General features: G+C 37.0%; 1 protein-coding gene across 2 annotated transcripts in view; it reads left to right on the forward strand.

Annotated features, from left to right (window-relative positions):
• Nucleotides 1-325: 325 nt before the first annotated feature.
• Yod1 (Yod1 deubiquitinase) overlaps nt 326-15910 on the forward strand; it is a 28040-nt gene continuing 12455 nt past the window's right edge. The window contains exons 1-5 of one of the 2 annotated variants that reach the window (XM_053773353.2): nt 326-1614; nt 2217-2370; nt 4143-4252; nt 5133-5313; nt 11690-11924. In XM_053773353.2, the coding sequence (XP_053629328.1) occupies nt 2226-2370; nt 4143-4252; nt 5133-5313; nt 11690-11924 (671 nt within the window). In that variant the 5' untranslated portion in view covers nt 326-1614; nt 2217-2225. The remainder of the gene's footprint in view (nt 1615-2216; nt 2371-4142; nt 4253-5132; nt 5314-11689; nt 11925-15910) is intronic. The other variant, XM_053773352.2, reaches the window with a different exon arrangement.

A 15910-nucleotide genomic window follows, 5' to 3' on the forward strand; every position in this document is an offset into this window, starting at 1 on the left:
TGGGTTATCCTGGGTGGCTAACCCTCCGGGGTTAAAAATCCGAACGAAATCTTATCTTATCTTATCTTACGTATAACAACTGTACCTAAATAAACTTACCAGCTCTGTGGAACTCTAATGCCTGGGAGAAGCCTGTTGCTGACTCACTTGGGCGTCAGGCTCCACCTAATTGCAAACTTTTTCTTCCCAGTTAGATAAGGTTAGGTTATGGTCTCCTGTTCCCTACCCAGTTCCTGCTCTAGTTTGGGCATCATTTCTTTCCCAAAAAATAGGAAGAAAGGCTAGAAAAAAAAAAAAAGATTTGCTAGCCCTCAAACCCCCAAAAGCAACAACAATAATATAGGTCATTATATTGAGTGTTGAGAGTTTTCAGGTCATCACAGCGAATGTTTAGGACTTCTAGGTCATTATAGCACGCATCTGGATCATCCAGGTCATAGCAGCTGGTAATAAAAGGCCCCAGAATAACACAACAGGTATCAAGAGCTATCAAGACACCACAACGAGTGTTGTAGGATATCACAACGAGTGTTCTAGCACATAACGAGTGTTCTAGGATATCACAACGAGTGCTCTAGCACATAAGGAGTGTTCTAGGATATCACAACGAGTGTTGTAGGATATCACGACGAGTGTTCTAGGACATAACGACGAGTGTTCCAGGACATAACGAGTGTTCTAGGATATCACGACGAGTGTTCTAGGTCAACGAGTGTTCTAGGACAGAACGAGTGTTCTAGGACATCAGAACGAGTGTTCTAGGACTTCATAACGAGTGTTCTAGGACATCACGACGAGTGTTCTAGGACATCACAACGAGTGTTCTAGGACATCACAACAAGTGTTCTAGGACAACGAGTGTTCCAGGACATCACAACGAGTGTTCCAGGACATCACAGCGAGTGTTCCAGGACATCACAACGAGTGTTCCAGGACATCACAACGAGTGTTCCAGGACATCACAACGAGTGTTCCAGGACATCACAACGAGTGCTCTAAGACACCACAACGAGTGTTCTAGGACATCACAACGAGTGTTCTAGGACATCACAGTGAGTGTTCTAGGACATAACAACGAGTGTTCTAGGACATCACAGCGAGTGTTCTAGGACATCTCAACGAGTACTCAAAACTTCTAGGACATCACAATGAGTGTTCCAGGACATCACAGCAAGTGTTCTAGGACATCACAGTGAGTGTTCTAGGACATCTCAACGAGTACTCAAAACTTCTAGGACATCACAACGAGTGTTCCAGGACATCACAGCAAGTGTTCTAGGACATCACAGCTAGTGTTCTAGGACATCACAACGAGTGTTCTAAGACATCACAGCGAGTGTTCTAGGACATCACAGCGAGTGCTGTAGGACATCACAGCGAGTGTTCTAGGACATCACAACGAGTAACCAGACCTAGAACATCACAACATATACTCATAGCTTCTAGGACATCACAATAAGTGCTCAAAGCTCCCAGGTCACCACAAATCATTATATTTTATGCTAAATTATTGCAAGAAGAAAGTCTAATGTAAACTACGGAAATTTTAAATAAGAACTTCACATCTGGTGGTGTGCATTTAAGAAGACCTTGTACAGTTTGTAAAGAAGGCAGGTAAAAATTTTTTCCCATCTTTCATAATTGCAGTTTTTGTAATTTTACATAAATATACATATGATGCAGTACTATTTACAGGACTTTTTGCTTTCCAGTGGAAATTTTATTTTGGTATCATTGGGAAAATGACGTTATTATTCCCTCTATTTTTATTCACTTTGTGTTTAATTAATAGATCTTTAAGGCTGTAAGGGTTTTCAACTTTTTTTTAAGGTACATTAATCAGATTGTTTTGCATCATTTTATCTTCTTTATTTGAATAAAATCATGCACTTGCTGGTAATTTACTTATTAATGAAAAATACATTAATTAATTTATGTATGGTGTATAAGCTCTCAATTTAATGGACTTTGATTTAACCAACTTCTAAAATAAGGGACAAAAATCTTCTAGGTCAGTTGATTCTGAAATGACAAAATTCCATGGTTACAGAATGGTATATTATTGTTACAGTCATGGCAAAACAATCTCCTCACTCCACCACATTAGCCATTACTGGTCACCTGCTCCCTTCTTTTTATTGCAGTGTGTGCAACACTGGAAAAAGGCTATTAAGTTTCCACTAGCAGATACTATATGATAATGTTTATTATTTCAGGAGTCGACAATGCTTCGTTTGCGTGTGAAAACCAGTTCTGGTGGGCAGTATCCCATAACAGAGAGAGTTAGTGGAGAAAGTACCTTACTTGACCTTCTCTCAGCTATCCAAGATGTGACAGCAATTGTTCCACACAGGCAAAAAATTTTAACAGGTGAGGCTGCTTTTCATAAATTTAGCAATTTAACGGTTTCATTCTAATCTGTGGGTTTAAATGATTTACAGCCATACCAAAAATGTTTGATTAAAAATAACACATTGGTTTTAAATTATACATATTTATTCATTTATTAATTCAAGAAATCACAGTATGGCAAAAATAATTACACTAATTCAGCAAGAACTCTTAACAAACAGTTATTAAAATTACCTATTCTATCTCTTATTATGCTGTATAGTCCTTGTGGCTTAGCGCTTCTTTTTGATTATAATAATAATAATATCTCTTATTATGAATGGTAAATAAACTTACCTTGCAATGTTTATAAATGAAATACTGATGATAGATAATCCACAAAGAACATTGTTTCCTCAGATACAATCCACTGTCACTTTTAGCACACACTGACTGAGGATAAACCCATTGCCTTTGGACTGGTGGAAACTGGGTGATGTCAGGCCAAAGAGTTGTATATTTTTACCCATAATTTCAAAGCAATGACTTATTAGTAATTTTTACCTGTTTTCACGATATTGAAATGTGTGTCTGCTGGCCATCTTCCACCAAGGTAGGGTGACCCCCCCCCTTTCCCCCTTTTCCTCAGAAATAAAGAGGAAATATTCACTGCCATTCACTCTGTTGTTGTCTTGCCAAAAGTTCACTAACATCACATCACAATTTAGGTGGTCCTCCTAACTGCAACATCGTCACCCTTCATTCAGTGCTAGCAGTGTGCTTCCCACTTCCAGGACTCAAGTCTGGCTAACCAGTTTCCCTGACTTGCATGCCAGCACCACAGCAAGTCAGAAAAAACTACTTGTCTCCACTCTGATCTAAAGCACTCACACATGCCTGTTGGATGTGTAGGCCCCTAGCACTCCAGTCCTCCTTCATCCCCTCCAACCCTTCTTGGGTTACCCACTACGCTCCTGCCTTAGTATTCTGCGCCATCCTCTGAATGCCCAAACTACATCAATAACCTCTCCTCAGTTCTCTTTTAGTAATCCTACATCATCTTCTAATCTCCAGTCTACAAATTTTTTTGCATTATATTTACACTACACATTAAGCTCAAGCATGACGTCTCTGCTGGCTCCAGCCTCCTCCTTGCTGCAACATTAAAATTACATGCTTTACACCCATATAACAATGTTGGTACACTACACTCTGTTGCATTCACCCTTTTCATTCAGTTATAAAATTCTTTGTCTCCACAGATGTCTCAACATAATACCCAACTTTTTCCCATCATCTACTCTCTAGTTTACTTCATCTCTTTACTTCATCTCTGAAAGCTGACAAATATCCCAGATATGTGAATACATTTACTCCTCCATATTCTCTCCCTCCAATCTGGCACTTATTAAGTTGGCTGGACTCGACTCCGGCTAACTGGTTTCTCTGAATCTCTTCATAAATGTTACCTTGCTCACATTCCAACAGCATGTCAAGTCACAAAAATCACTCTCCTCCATTTGACTTTGATCTAAACTGCTCATAAAAGTTTTGTTAGATGTTTGTACTCCTAGACTCAAGAACATTGTACTCTGAAGAATCATAAACTTGTCTGGTTGAATTTGAAATGCTGTAGAACATTGACAAATTATGTAGACACTCTTTTTTTCTTGAATTACAGACAATGAAGATTATTGTTATTTTGTAAATATTAATAAATTCTGCGTGTTCTGGTTGTTTACTGCATTGTATGATCATGGATGTGCTGCAGTAAGGAGAATGATCTCTTCACTATTCATTGTTCATTGCAGGATTTCCACCAAAACCAATCACTGGGAATCCTGACACGACTTTGAATAGCATAGGAATCCGGAATGGAGAAGTGCTAATAGTTGAAGAAGTTGATTCATCAAGTGGCATGGTAAAGTAGCAAAAATGATTTTACCTTCAGAGTGTAATAAAATTTTTGGTTTTCAAATGGGAAATTGAACATTCGTATTAAAACTAAACCTTGCTTCAAATACACCAAGATAAATCAATGAGTATATATACAAGCACATACACACATGATAGAGTGGTTTTCAGGAGGAACTTTACAAAATCTTTACAAATCTTTAGAAATATACTGTATCAGCAAAACATTTCAGAAATGAAGATGCCTAACTGTTACACCTGTGACTTATTCTTCTCATTTATGAAGACAGTTCTTGCTTTATGCATGGAGGCATGAATATATAACAGCTTAATTGGGTAGGCTTATGTGTGCTGATGAGTGGCAAACTGTTCCAACCACAATATTGTGATTATTATTTTTTGCTAATTTTTTTTCAATGCATAGGCCATCTCCTGCTGAAGCAGGGTGACCCAAAAAAGAAAGAAACACTTTCACCATCATTCAACTCTTTTACCATTATTACAGGTAATCACTGTTTTTGCAGAGGTGCCCATGTATGACAGTTTAGATGTCACTCCAAACAGCCAATATCCCAAACCCCTCCTTTAAATTTAGTGCAGGCATTATAGTTTCCACCTCCATAAACACTAATCACCTTAGAAATGTCTTGAGGACTGTGTAATCACAGAGGTCTTATAATTTCATTGGGTTCTAATAAGATGCCTGCACTCTGAAGGAGGGGTTTAATGTTGCAGTTTTATAACTGTAGTGTAAGCTCACCTCTGGCAAGACAGTAATGGAGTGAATGATGGTGAAAGTTTTTATTTTTCAGGCCTACCTGCCTTGGTGGGAGACCGTCGATATGTTAATAAAAATAAAAAAAATAGAATTATATCCCATATTTCAGACATGTATACCACAAGAAGTAAAGCTACAAACAACACCTTCGACTGATAAGAGAATTTCATCACCAGGCATCAAGAATTCACAACTGCCTTCCATAATGAGACAGAAAGGCATCCTTCTTAAGAGAGTTGTTCCCTCTGACAACTCTTGTCTCTTCGCAAGTGTCTATTATCTAATAAATGGTAAGACAAGTTTGTTTTAGCATCAGAGTATTTTTCTCCATGCATTGGCACATATATTGCTACAGAAGCAGAGCAATGTTCACCGAGTCCCATCTTCAATAGTGTATATATTTATGGTCTTATTAATGGTAAAGTTTCCAGTGTTTATAGTACTCTGCATCCTACTACACATTTTATCATTCTAACAGTCTACCTCTCTTTGTGAAGAAATACCTTACAGTGCATTTTGGCACTTTTTCTTTTTAGTTTACAGTGGTGCCTTCTTGTGCTTCTGTTGATGCAACCCCTTATCATTTTACAAAGTTTAGGTAAATTTAGCATAAATTTCTGAATGTTTCCTGCAGAGGGAAAGGTTTTATTGTAGAATGGGTTAGGTAAGCTATGTTATATAAACATGTAAAATCTGATCTGTTATGCATGTACGTGTACTGACAAATAAGCAAATTAAAAAGTGGGCTGACACGTCTAGCAGTGCTAGGTCTCTACAAACTCTGGCAGCATTAAAATCAATGCCCATGTCATAAATATTCCTCGTCTCCTTTCTCTCATCCTTTTCTTCACCTAAATATAGTTATCACATTTTATCTTTTCCTTCTATCAACAAAATTTAGTACTTTTCATAATTTTCAGTGTTTCTTTGTACTACTTCTCTTGAACAAGTCGTTATGTAACATGTCCTCTGATCTTCTTTTTGTGAGGAGACAACGCTTCAGCTGCATGCGTTATTCTGTATTAATATTGGTAGAATTACCAACAATATGTTAAGTAAAAGGACACAAATGCAACTAATGTGACATTTTATTGTGGCAACGTTTCACTCTCCAGGAGCTTGACAAAGCTCCTTGAGAGTGAAACATTGCCACAGTAAAATGTCACATTAGCTGCATTTGTGTCCTTTTACTTAACATGCTTTATTCTAATTGAGATCTAACATATATTGTGAATAATACATACATACAGTTCTCTACAGCACTTGAAAGCTATTTTGAAGTTTGCCAGTACAGTATAACATATAGATTTCTTACTGTATTTATATGGATTTAGAGTGTTTTTTTTTTGCTTATACAGTGGAACCTTTACTTACAAGTGTCCCAACGTACAAGTTTTTTGAGATATGAACCTGGGTCGATTTTTTTGCTCTGAGTTATGAGCCAACATTTGAGTTACGAGCCAGCTCCCCCTGCTTCCCCCTCAACCCAAAATCTGAACACCTCGCTTGTTTATCTATGATTTCATGCTTTAATTCCATGGAAATCCTCTTTTTCTTCTCAGCACTGTCCTTTACACTTACTTTCTTAGGACCAATGCTTAGAAAAACAAAATTTGGCCAAATGATTGTCAAAAATGTAAGCAAAGCATGAGAGAACTGCTCCCACAGCCAGGTAAACAGTGCACTGAGTTGGCAGCATTTATTATTATAATAATAATAATAGTAATAATAATTATTCCTAGGTAGTAGGTTGGTAAACAGCAACCGCCCAGTTAGGTACTACCGTCCTGCCAACTGAGTGTACAACGAAAGCCTGTAATTGTTTTACATGATGGTAGGATTGCTGGTGTCTTTTGTCTGTCTCATAAACATGCAAGATTTCAGGTACGTCTTGCTACTTCTACCTGCACTTAGGTCACACTACACATACATGTACAAGCATATATATACACACACCCCTCTGGGTTTTCTTCTATTTTCTTTCTAGTTCTTGTTTATTTCCTCTTACCTCCATGGGGAAGTGGAACAGAATTCTTCCTCCATAAGCCATGCGTGTTGTAAGAGGCGACTAAAATACCGGGAGCAAGGGGCTAGTAACCCCTTCTCCTGTATATATTACTAAATGTAAAAGGAGAAACTTTCGTTTTTCCTTTTGGGCCACCCCACCTCGGTGGGATATGGCCGGTGTATTGAAAGAAAGAAAGAATAATAATTATTATTATTCTTTCTTCTTTCAACACACCGGCCGTATCCCATCGAGGCAGGGTGGCCCAAAAAGAAAAAAGTTTCTCTTTTTAAATTTAGTAATTTATACGGGAGAAGGGGTTACTAGCCCCTTGCTCCCGGCATTTTAGTCGCCTCTTACAACACGCATGGCTAACGGAGGAAGAATTCTGTTCCACTTAGCCATGGAGATAAGAGGAAATAAACAAGAATAAGAGCTAGAAAGAAAATAGAAGAATACCCAGAGGGGTGTGTGTATATACAGTGGACCCCCGCATAACGATCACCTCCGAATGCGACCAATTATGTAAGTGTATTTATGTAAGTGCATTTATACGTGTATGTTTGGGGGTCTGAAATGGACTAATCTACTTCACAATATTCCTTATGGGAACAAATTCGGTCAGTACTGGCACCTGAACATACTTCTGGAGTGAAAAAATATCGTTAACCGGGGGTCCACTGTATATGCTTGTACATGTATGTGTAGTGTGACCTAAGTGTAAGTAGAAGTAGCAAGACATACCTGAAATCTTGCATGTTTATGAGACAGAAAAAAGGACACCAGCAATCCTACCATCATGTAAAACAATTACATTCACTTGGCAGGACGGTAGTACCTCCCTAGGTGGTTGCTGTCTACCAACCTACTACCTATAATTATTATTATTCTTTCTTTCTTTCAACACACCAGCCGTATCCCACCGAGGTGGGGTGGCCCAAAAGGAAAAACGAAAGTTTCTCCTTTTACATTTAGTAATATATACAGGAGAAGAGGTTACTAGCCCCTTGCTCCCGGCATTTTAGTCGCCTCTTACAACACGCATGGCTTACGGAGGAAGAATTCTGTTCCACTTCCCCATGGAGATTAGAGGAAATAAACAAGAATAAGAACTAGAAAGAAAATAGAAGAAAACCCAGAGGGGTGTGTATATATATGCTTGTACATGTATGTGTAGTGTGACCTAAGTGTAAGTAGAAGTAGCAAGACATACCTGAAACCTTGCATGTTTATGAGACAGAAAAATGGACACCAGCAATCCTACCATCATGTAAAACAATTACAGGCTTCCATTTTACACTCACTTGGCAGGACGGTAGTACCTCCCTGGGGTGGTTGCTTTCTACCAACCTACTATCTATAATTATTATTATTATTAATTTAGGTAACTAGAGCACAGATCCAATTCCCTAGATCAGGAGCCGCTCACCAGCGTCAAGGTTCCTTGACCCTGGTGAGGGGCTCCTGATCTAGGAAATTGGATCTGTGTTCCAGTTCCCTAAATAATGATAATAATAAATGTTATGGAGGGAGTAGTAGGTAAATTTGGGGTGCCAGGGGTAAATGTAAATGGGGAGCCTTTAATTGAGCTATGTGTAGAAAGAGATTTGGTAATAAGTAATACATATTTTAATAAGTAATACATATTTTAATAAGTAATACATATTTTATGCTGGAACTGATGGGATCATGACAGAAATGTTAAAAGCAGGGGGGGATATAGTGTTGGAGTGGTTGGTACTTTTGTTTAATAAATGCATGAAAGAGGGGAAGGTATCTAGGGATTGGCAGAGAGCATGTATAGTCCCTTTATATAAAGGGAAAGGGGACAAAAGAGATTGTAAAAATTATAGAGGAATAAGTTTACTGAGTATACCAGGAAAAGTGTACGGTAGGGTTATAATTGAAAGAATTAGAGGTAAGACAGAATGTAGAATTGCGGATGAGCAAGGAGGTTTCAGAGTGGGTAGGAGATGTGTAGATCAAGTGTTTACATTGAAGCATATATGTGAACAGTATTTAGATAAAGGTAGGGAAGTTTTTATTGCATTTATGGATTTAGAAAAGGCATATGATAGAGTGGATAGGGGAGCAATGTGGCAGATGTTGTAAGTACTATATGGAATAGGTGGTAAGTTATTAAATGCTGTAAAGAGTTTTTATGAGGATAGTGAGGCTCAGGTTAGGGTGTGTAGAAGAGAGGGAGACTACTTCCCGGTAAAAGTAGGTCTTAGACAGGGATGTGTAATGTCACCGTGGTTGTTTAATGTATTTATAGATGGGGTTGTAAAAGAAGTAAATGCTAGGGTGTTCGGGAGAGGGGTGGGATTAAATTATGGTGAATCAAATACAAAATGTGAATTGACACAGTTGCTTTTTCCTGATGATACTGTGCTATGGGAGATACTAAAGAATAATTGCAAAGGTTAGTGGACAAGTTTGGGAGTGTGTGTAAAGGTAGAAAGTTGAAAGTGAACACAGAAAAGAATAAGGTGATGAGGGTATCAAATGATTTAGATAAAGAAAAATTGGATATCAAATTGGGGAGGAGGAGTATGGAAGAATTGAATGTTTTCAGATACAGTATATATCATGTCTCTGTGTTAATTATATTGTTTATTATGTCATATTAGATGAATTGTGATAGATAAATAAGCCGTACAGTTAATATTAGAATCATATTCAAGTATTTTGTCTTCTCTCCAGAGAGCAGAAATGGATTAATGGCTTTTCAGTTAATTTTAATGAGGAAAATTGATTTGGTATACGAGTAAATTGAGTTACGAGCTAGGTCATGGAACGGATTAAACTCGTAAGTCAAGGTTCCACTGTAATTACTTCCATATCCATATCTCATTCTCACTGTTCTCAAGATTTTGAGAAAGTTGGTTAGAATTCTTACTCATTAACCAAGTGTGCCAAATAAATGAATAGAATGTCAGGAAAAAGAATGATTACTCTTTTTCCTACATGTGATTGCCAGGTTAAAAGAAATCGAAGCACCAAGAAGAAAACAAACGAACTCTCCAGTGAGCAAAAATTGTGCTTTCTATACCAAATGTTCATTCTTTCAAGTTTCATGTACATATCTTAGATTTACAAGTTTGTTACTTTTACCCTGTTTTTTCCTATTGAGAATCAAGGGGTATTTGACCATGCAGTCATGCCCGAAAACAATGATTTGGCTCCTAAGAAAACCAGCAAACTTGCCATACCACTTAAAGCTCATTAAATTTTCATTAAAATGAGACCCAGTTTGATCAAAATTACAAGATTGGTTACCAAAGTATTGTTGGAAACATGTTGCAAAAGTTTATGGGCGATTTTCATGAAAGTGACGTTTGGCAAGTTTGTCAGTTTGCTCCACAGTGCTGTTTTTGATATAGGATTGTTTGGCTGTACTATATGAGGATGTGCTAGAGATGTAGGAAAGAATTGATTATTAATGACGGAAATTAAGTTGGTTGTCTTAACAATAAGTTAAAAAAGTTAAAAGGAGTAAGAGAGCTTAAATGGAAAGAAGTTATTTTCATTAGTTCAGGTACGTATACATTTGTACATATATATTTGCTTCCTGATAGAATGAGATCTGAAGGAAAAGGAGTTCTGATAATTTTAAATGAATAGTTGTGAAAAGTATTGTGTAATTTAGAATCAAAGAGGGAAATGATAAGTGGGCAACAGGCAGTGTTTATGTGCCTGGAGGTGAGTGGATTGTAGAGAAGAGAAAGTTTCTGTTAGGTTGTTTAGAGAATGGTGAACCATAGAAGGGAATAATTGTTTTTGGGAATGTTAATGCTAAAGCAGAAGTAAATGTTGTTTTTGGTGTATTCACACCACGCATTGCCTTCAAACTCAACTTGCTTTTATCATTTCTGTCTTAATCCCATCTATCCCAGTTGCTTTACCTCCTTTCATTCTATCCACTGCCTCACGCACCATCCCTAATCCCATTTACATCTTCCCATTGAAATTCACCTACTCCCCTTTGCTTCATTTCACTTAGAGCTAGGACATTCAGCTTCTTTTCACTGATAACATTCACAAGCAATTCTTTCTTCGCATCCATACTGCACCCATGCACATGCAAACAGCTAACCATTAAAATTTTCTTCTTTGTCATTTTAGTGAATTATACAGAAGAAGGGGTTACTTGCTGCTGCTTATGGCATTTTAGTTACCTTTTACGAAAGAAGAATTCTCACCCACTTCCACATAGAGATGAAAGGAAACGATGTAGAAACAAGAACCATTAAGAAATTAGAAGAAAACTCAGATGAGTATGTATACACATACATGTAGATACACAACTGCATTTGTAGAATGAAATAAATATAAGTAAAAGTAGCAAGATGTGCCTGTCATCTTACATGTTTATGAGACAAAAAAAAAAGACAGAAAAAAAGACATAAGCAATCCTACCATTGTGTAAAACAATTACAAGTATCCATTTCACACTCATTTGGCAGGACAGTAGTACCTCCCTGGGGGGTTGCTGTCTACTGACCTACTGATTTATATTTATTATACTTATTATTTTTCACTATGTTATTTTGACTATGCATATAATATAGGACAACTAGGTGTAGGTTTAGCATTTCACATTAATTCTCATTATTAACACAGTAATTATCCTGTTCTGATTCTTATATTGTTCTCAGGTGGTGAAATAATAGGCACAAAACAGATCCAGGAAATGCGTCAGCTTGTGGCATCTGTGATAAGAAGCCAGCCTGAGGCTTATGATGAGGCAGTACTTGAACGATCCAACAGTAAATATTGTGAATGGATTGTGAAAGATACATCATGGGGAGGAGCCATAGAGCTGTCTGTCTTCAGCCAGTATTATGAAATTGAAATTGTTGCCTTAGATGCTAAGACTGGTGTTTTGAATAGGTAAGTTTGTATTCCTAAGGTAGCCACTGCAACATAGTTAAGAGCATTACCGTCTGTCTCATGCAGGTATATCACACAGTACAGGTGTTCCTCGACTTACGATGTTATGACATACAATATTTTGATTTTACAGTAGTGCAAAAACAATTACTTTGTCACCATTACTGAAGGCAATAAGTCCGTATCTTATATTCATTCTACAAGATTGATGGACTGAACACATCGACTCCAGGCTGAGGGACTGATTACCTCAAATTCCTCCTCTCCTTATACCTTCCTGCTTTGTATAAGACTGATGAAGCCACTGCGTGGCAAAATGTTTCTTCAATAAAGATTCCCATATGTTGCATAAGTGTCTCAGTTCTTCAGCCTATATTCATTTATTTAATTTTCAATGCTGGTATTTAGTTACACTAATTATTTGCTTATTTAATTATTCAGTGACAGTAGTTATTTATTTACTTATTTATCATATCATATTCATATGTGACTTACGATATTTTCGACTTCAGAAAGGTTTGTCAGAATGTAACCCCATCGTAAGTTGAGGAGCACCTGTGTTCTGGCTGGGGAAATCTTATGACCCTCTGTGGTATACTGGCTAGTTACCTCATTGAATTATTACATTCATGTAGTATTACAAATTTTCATCATTTCTCTTTATCTTCGACACCATGTTCTTTCTGAAGACTCCCTATCTTTGTGGAAGTGGATATGCATAGACTCATTGTAGACATTTTCCAGTGCCTTCCAGTGTTGAGAAACCTTAAAGGAGCATGCATATTTTTGTTCACTACCAAGTATTTTCAGCTCTACCTTGTATATCTAGGGACCCTATGTTACAGTGTTAGACCTCTACCAAGACAAACATAGGTGTAACCATGCTCAGATAACCCAAACTTGGGAAAGGAGACTCAGTACATTTCAGTCTGTCATGGTTCATTATCAAGCCATGACTTTTGTACTTGGGATTTAATAATGGTCTTGTCTAAACTAAAGCATCATAATCGTGAGTGGTTCTTCATAGGTTCAACTTTGAATCCACTGACATGCAAGACTTGAGCAGTGTAATATTTTAGACCCTTATATACTTGCTTTCTATAAGTGTGCCAGTAATGTCAACTATCCCTGAATCAATTGTAAGTTGTAATTTGTAGAAAAAAAGTTTATCATTTATTATTTAAAAAACCTCTTTTAACATGGCTACTTGTCCTCTCAGGAGTAAAAACCTCAGTAGATTTACACAAGAAGCTGCCTTGACATACATGAGTGCTTCATTATAAATCTTTAACATGCATCATTTTGACTAATATTTGTTGAATATAGGGGTTGCATTATTATAGCATTATATATCATAATAGTGTCAATTATGTAAGGTAGATAGAGTATTTAAGGTATGTCTTTAGCTTGAATATTTTTTTTGTCTGGAACTGTTTTTAAATCGACCCTTTTTCTTTTTTTTTTTAACTGATCTGCAATGTTCAACAAGGTTTGTTTTCAGTTTAAGTTTTTCCAGATTTTCAGTCACTTGTAGGAAAAATAAGTATCTGATAAACATATAGCATGTACACAGATCTGGTAAACAAGCTTCCCTCTAACTACTTACTGTAATACAAGGTGTTCAAAAAAGATAAGCAGTCCATAGAGCAAGCACGTGTACAAGTAAATGACAAAAATTCTTGAATGTGTTGACCATTAAGGTTTTCACACACAAGTACATAAATAAACATGACAGATCATGTTAAATATTTGCTGTACACTGAATGTTGAACTATAACTCTTTCAGTATATATCAGTGATTTGAAGATACCATAATACAATACATGAGCCAGGAATCTGGAAACATGGCTGTAAATAGTACATACTTTTTTAACACATGGCCATTTCTCACCATGGCAGGGTGACCCAGAGAAGGATACACATATTCACCATTGCTCTTTACTCAGCTGTCTTTGCAGAATTACCCACACAGTGCTGTATGACCCTGGTAGGTTTAGTGCTTAATTTTGATTATAATAATTGAATTACTCACCAGACCATAACATCCCCATCTATCCTTCAAAATGCAATCAATGTGCTTCCCACCTCCATAACTCATCCTCCAACAGCACATCACTTCCTAAAAACTACATGCTCACACATGCCTACTAGATGCTCAAGCTCCTACCTGTCCATAAAACTTCCACCTCTTTATGGGACATTCCTCCCTACCCCACCTTCCATCCACTCCAGATTTATACACCCCTCTTGGTCAGCCTGTCTTGCACTGTCTCCAGGCAAACCATCTCAGCAAGCTTTTTTTTCTGCTTCTTACTACCACACCATAATCCAGGGTAATTTTTTTCATGTTTTTTTTTTTTTTTTAACAAGTCGGCTGTCTCCCACTGAGGCAGGGTGACCCAAACAAGAAAGAAAATCCCCAAAAAGAAAATACTTTCATCATCATTCAACACTTTCACCTCACTCACACATAATCACTGTTTTTGCAGAGGTGCTCAGAACACAACAGATTAGAAGCATATACCTATAAAGATACACAACATATCCCTCCAAACTGCTAATATCCCGAACCCCTCCTTTAGAGTGCAGGCATTGTACTTCGTATTCTCAACATAATAATAGGACATCAAAGTTAACTTGCAGCTTAGCTAACTCACAGATGCAAAACTTTTGGCTAGTGCTAGAGATTTTTTTGGGGATAAGTTTTGTTCCTGTGTATGTAATGCCTGTCTAAATAAGAAACCTACCTTGTGTTGATGATTCATGAAAAGGAGTGTAGTTTAATCAATAGTAACAATTTTAATTATAATTAATACACTCTTTGGTTGTTTTTCTGAAAATCACTAAAGTTTGATGAGTACTTAAATGAACCTTTCTGGTTGAATTTTAGCTAATAATGAAAATTAGAATACAGTATTCAGTTTCTTCAGTGATTGGCATAGAGATATGGCTTTCATTTTATGCAGTGTTTTAAATGTATTTCAGTCCCATGGCAGCTGTACTAAGCTCAATCAAGTCATTAACACTTAATTCCTATTATAACAATCTTCGGTATGTTTTGTAAGCCGCATCAATTGTATGCAGTGAATGCATATCAAGCACAAAGAATTAATGAGAGAAATGGGACATGACATAATAGTGAATACACATAAAGTAAACCCGCAGAAAATGATGATGACGGTAAAACTGTTTAGTTATTAACACGTAAATAAAGTTATATATAGGAAGTTAGTATTAACAGTGAAGAAATAATAAAATTGGTTATCCTAATAAAGTATCTACGAAGTTACTATAAAGGTTCAGTGGCTCCTAGAGACCTCATCATGTGCCGAACATAGCAGTGTTTCCTTAAGTGTTAAATATTGTCTAGATTCAATAGCATCAGTGGTAAAAATTATCACAACACTAGCAAATTTCAGTACACAGTACATCCATAGATGTATTTCAGTCATTTTATAGACTAAGGGTATAGTACTCCCTTGAACTGTCCCAAGCAAAATTTCACTTTTTTATGATTACTTCCAGTTAATCATGTTTAGTAACCCATTCACAATATCTGTTGCTCTTCTTAATCTCCAATTTATCCTCCTGACCTCAAATTCCCGTGTTGTACATTTTATGAAGCTCCAGGCCTATGGCAGCTGTAATAGGCTCAGTCAGGTTGTCAACACCTATTTTTTTTTTTTCAATGAACCAGTCGTATCCCACCAAGCCAGGGTGACCTTAACCCTTTCAGGGTCGAGAGGCCCTCTCCTACACTTGTTCTCAGGGTCAAAAATTTTTCGGAAAAAAAAAACAAAAAACGATTTCTTATGAAAAGATAGAGAATCTTTTCCTGATCATAATGACACCAAAAGTATGAAATTTGATGGAAAACTTACGGAATTATGCTCACGTGAAGTTAGCGGTGTCAACGATGTTTACACATCGGCAATTTCGCTCACTTTGAGCCCTATTTTCTGCCAATTCCAGTGTACTAGTCGACA

Source organism: Cherax quadricarinatus, chromosome 17 (genome assembly GCF_038502225.1).
Source record: "Cherax quadricarinatus isolate ZL_2023a chromosome 17, ASM3850222v1, whole genome shotgun sequence".
Taxonomy (NCBI): Eukaryota; Metazoa; Arthropoda; class Malacostraca; order Decapoda; family Parastacidae; genus Cherax; species Cherax quadricarinatus.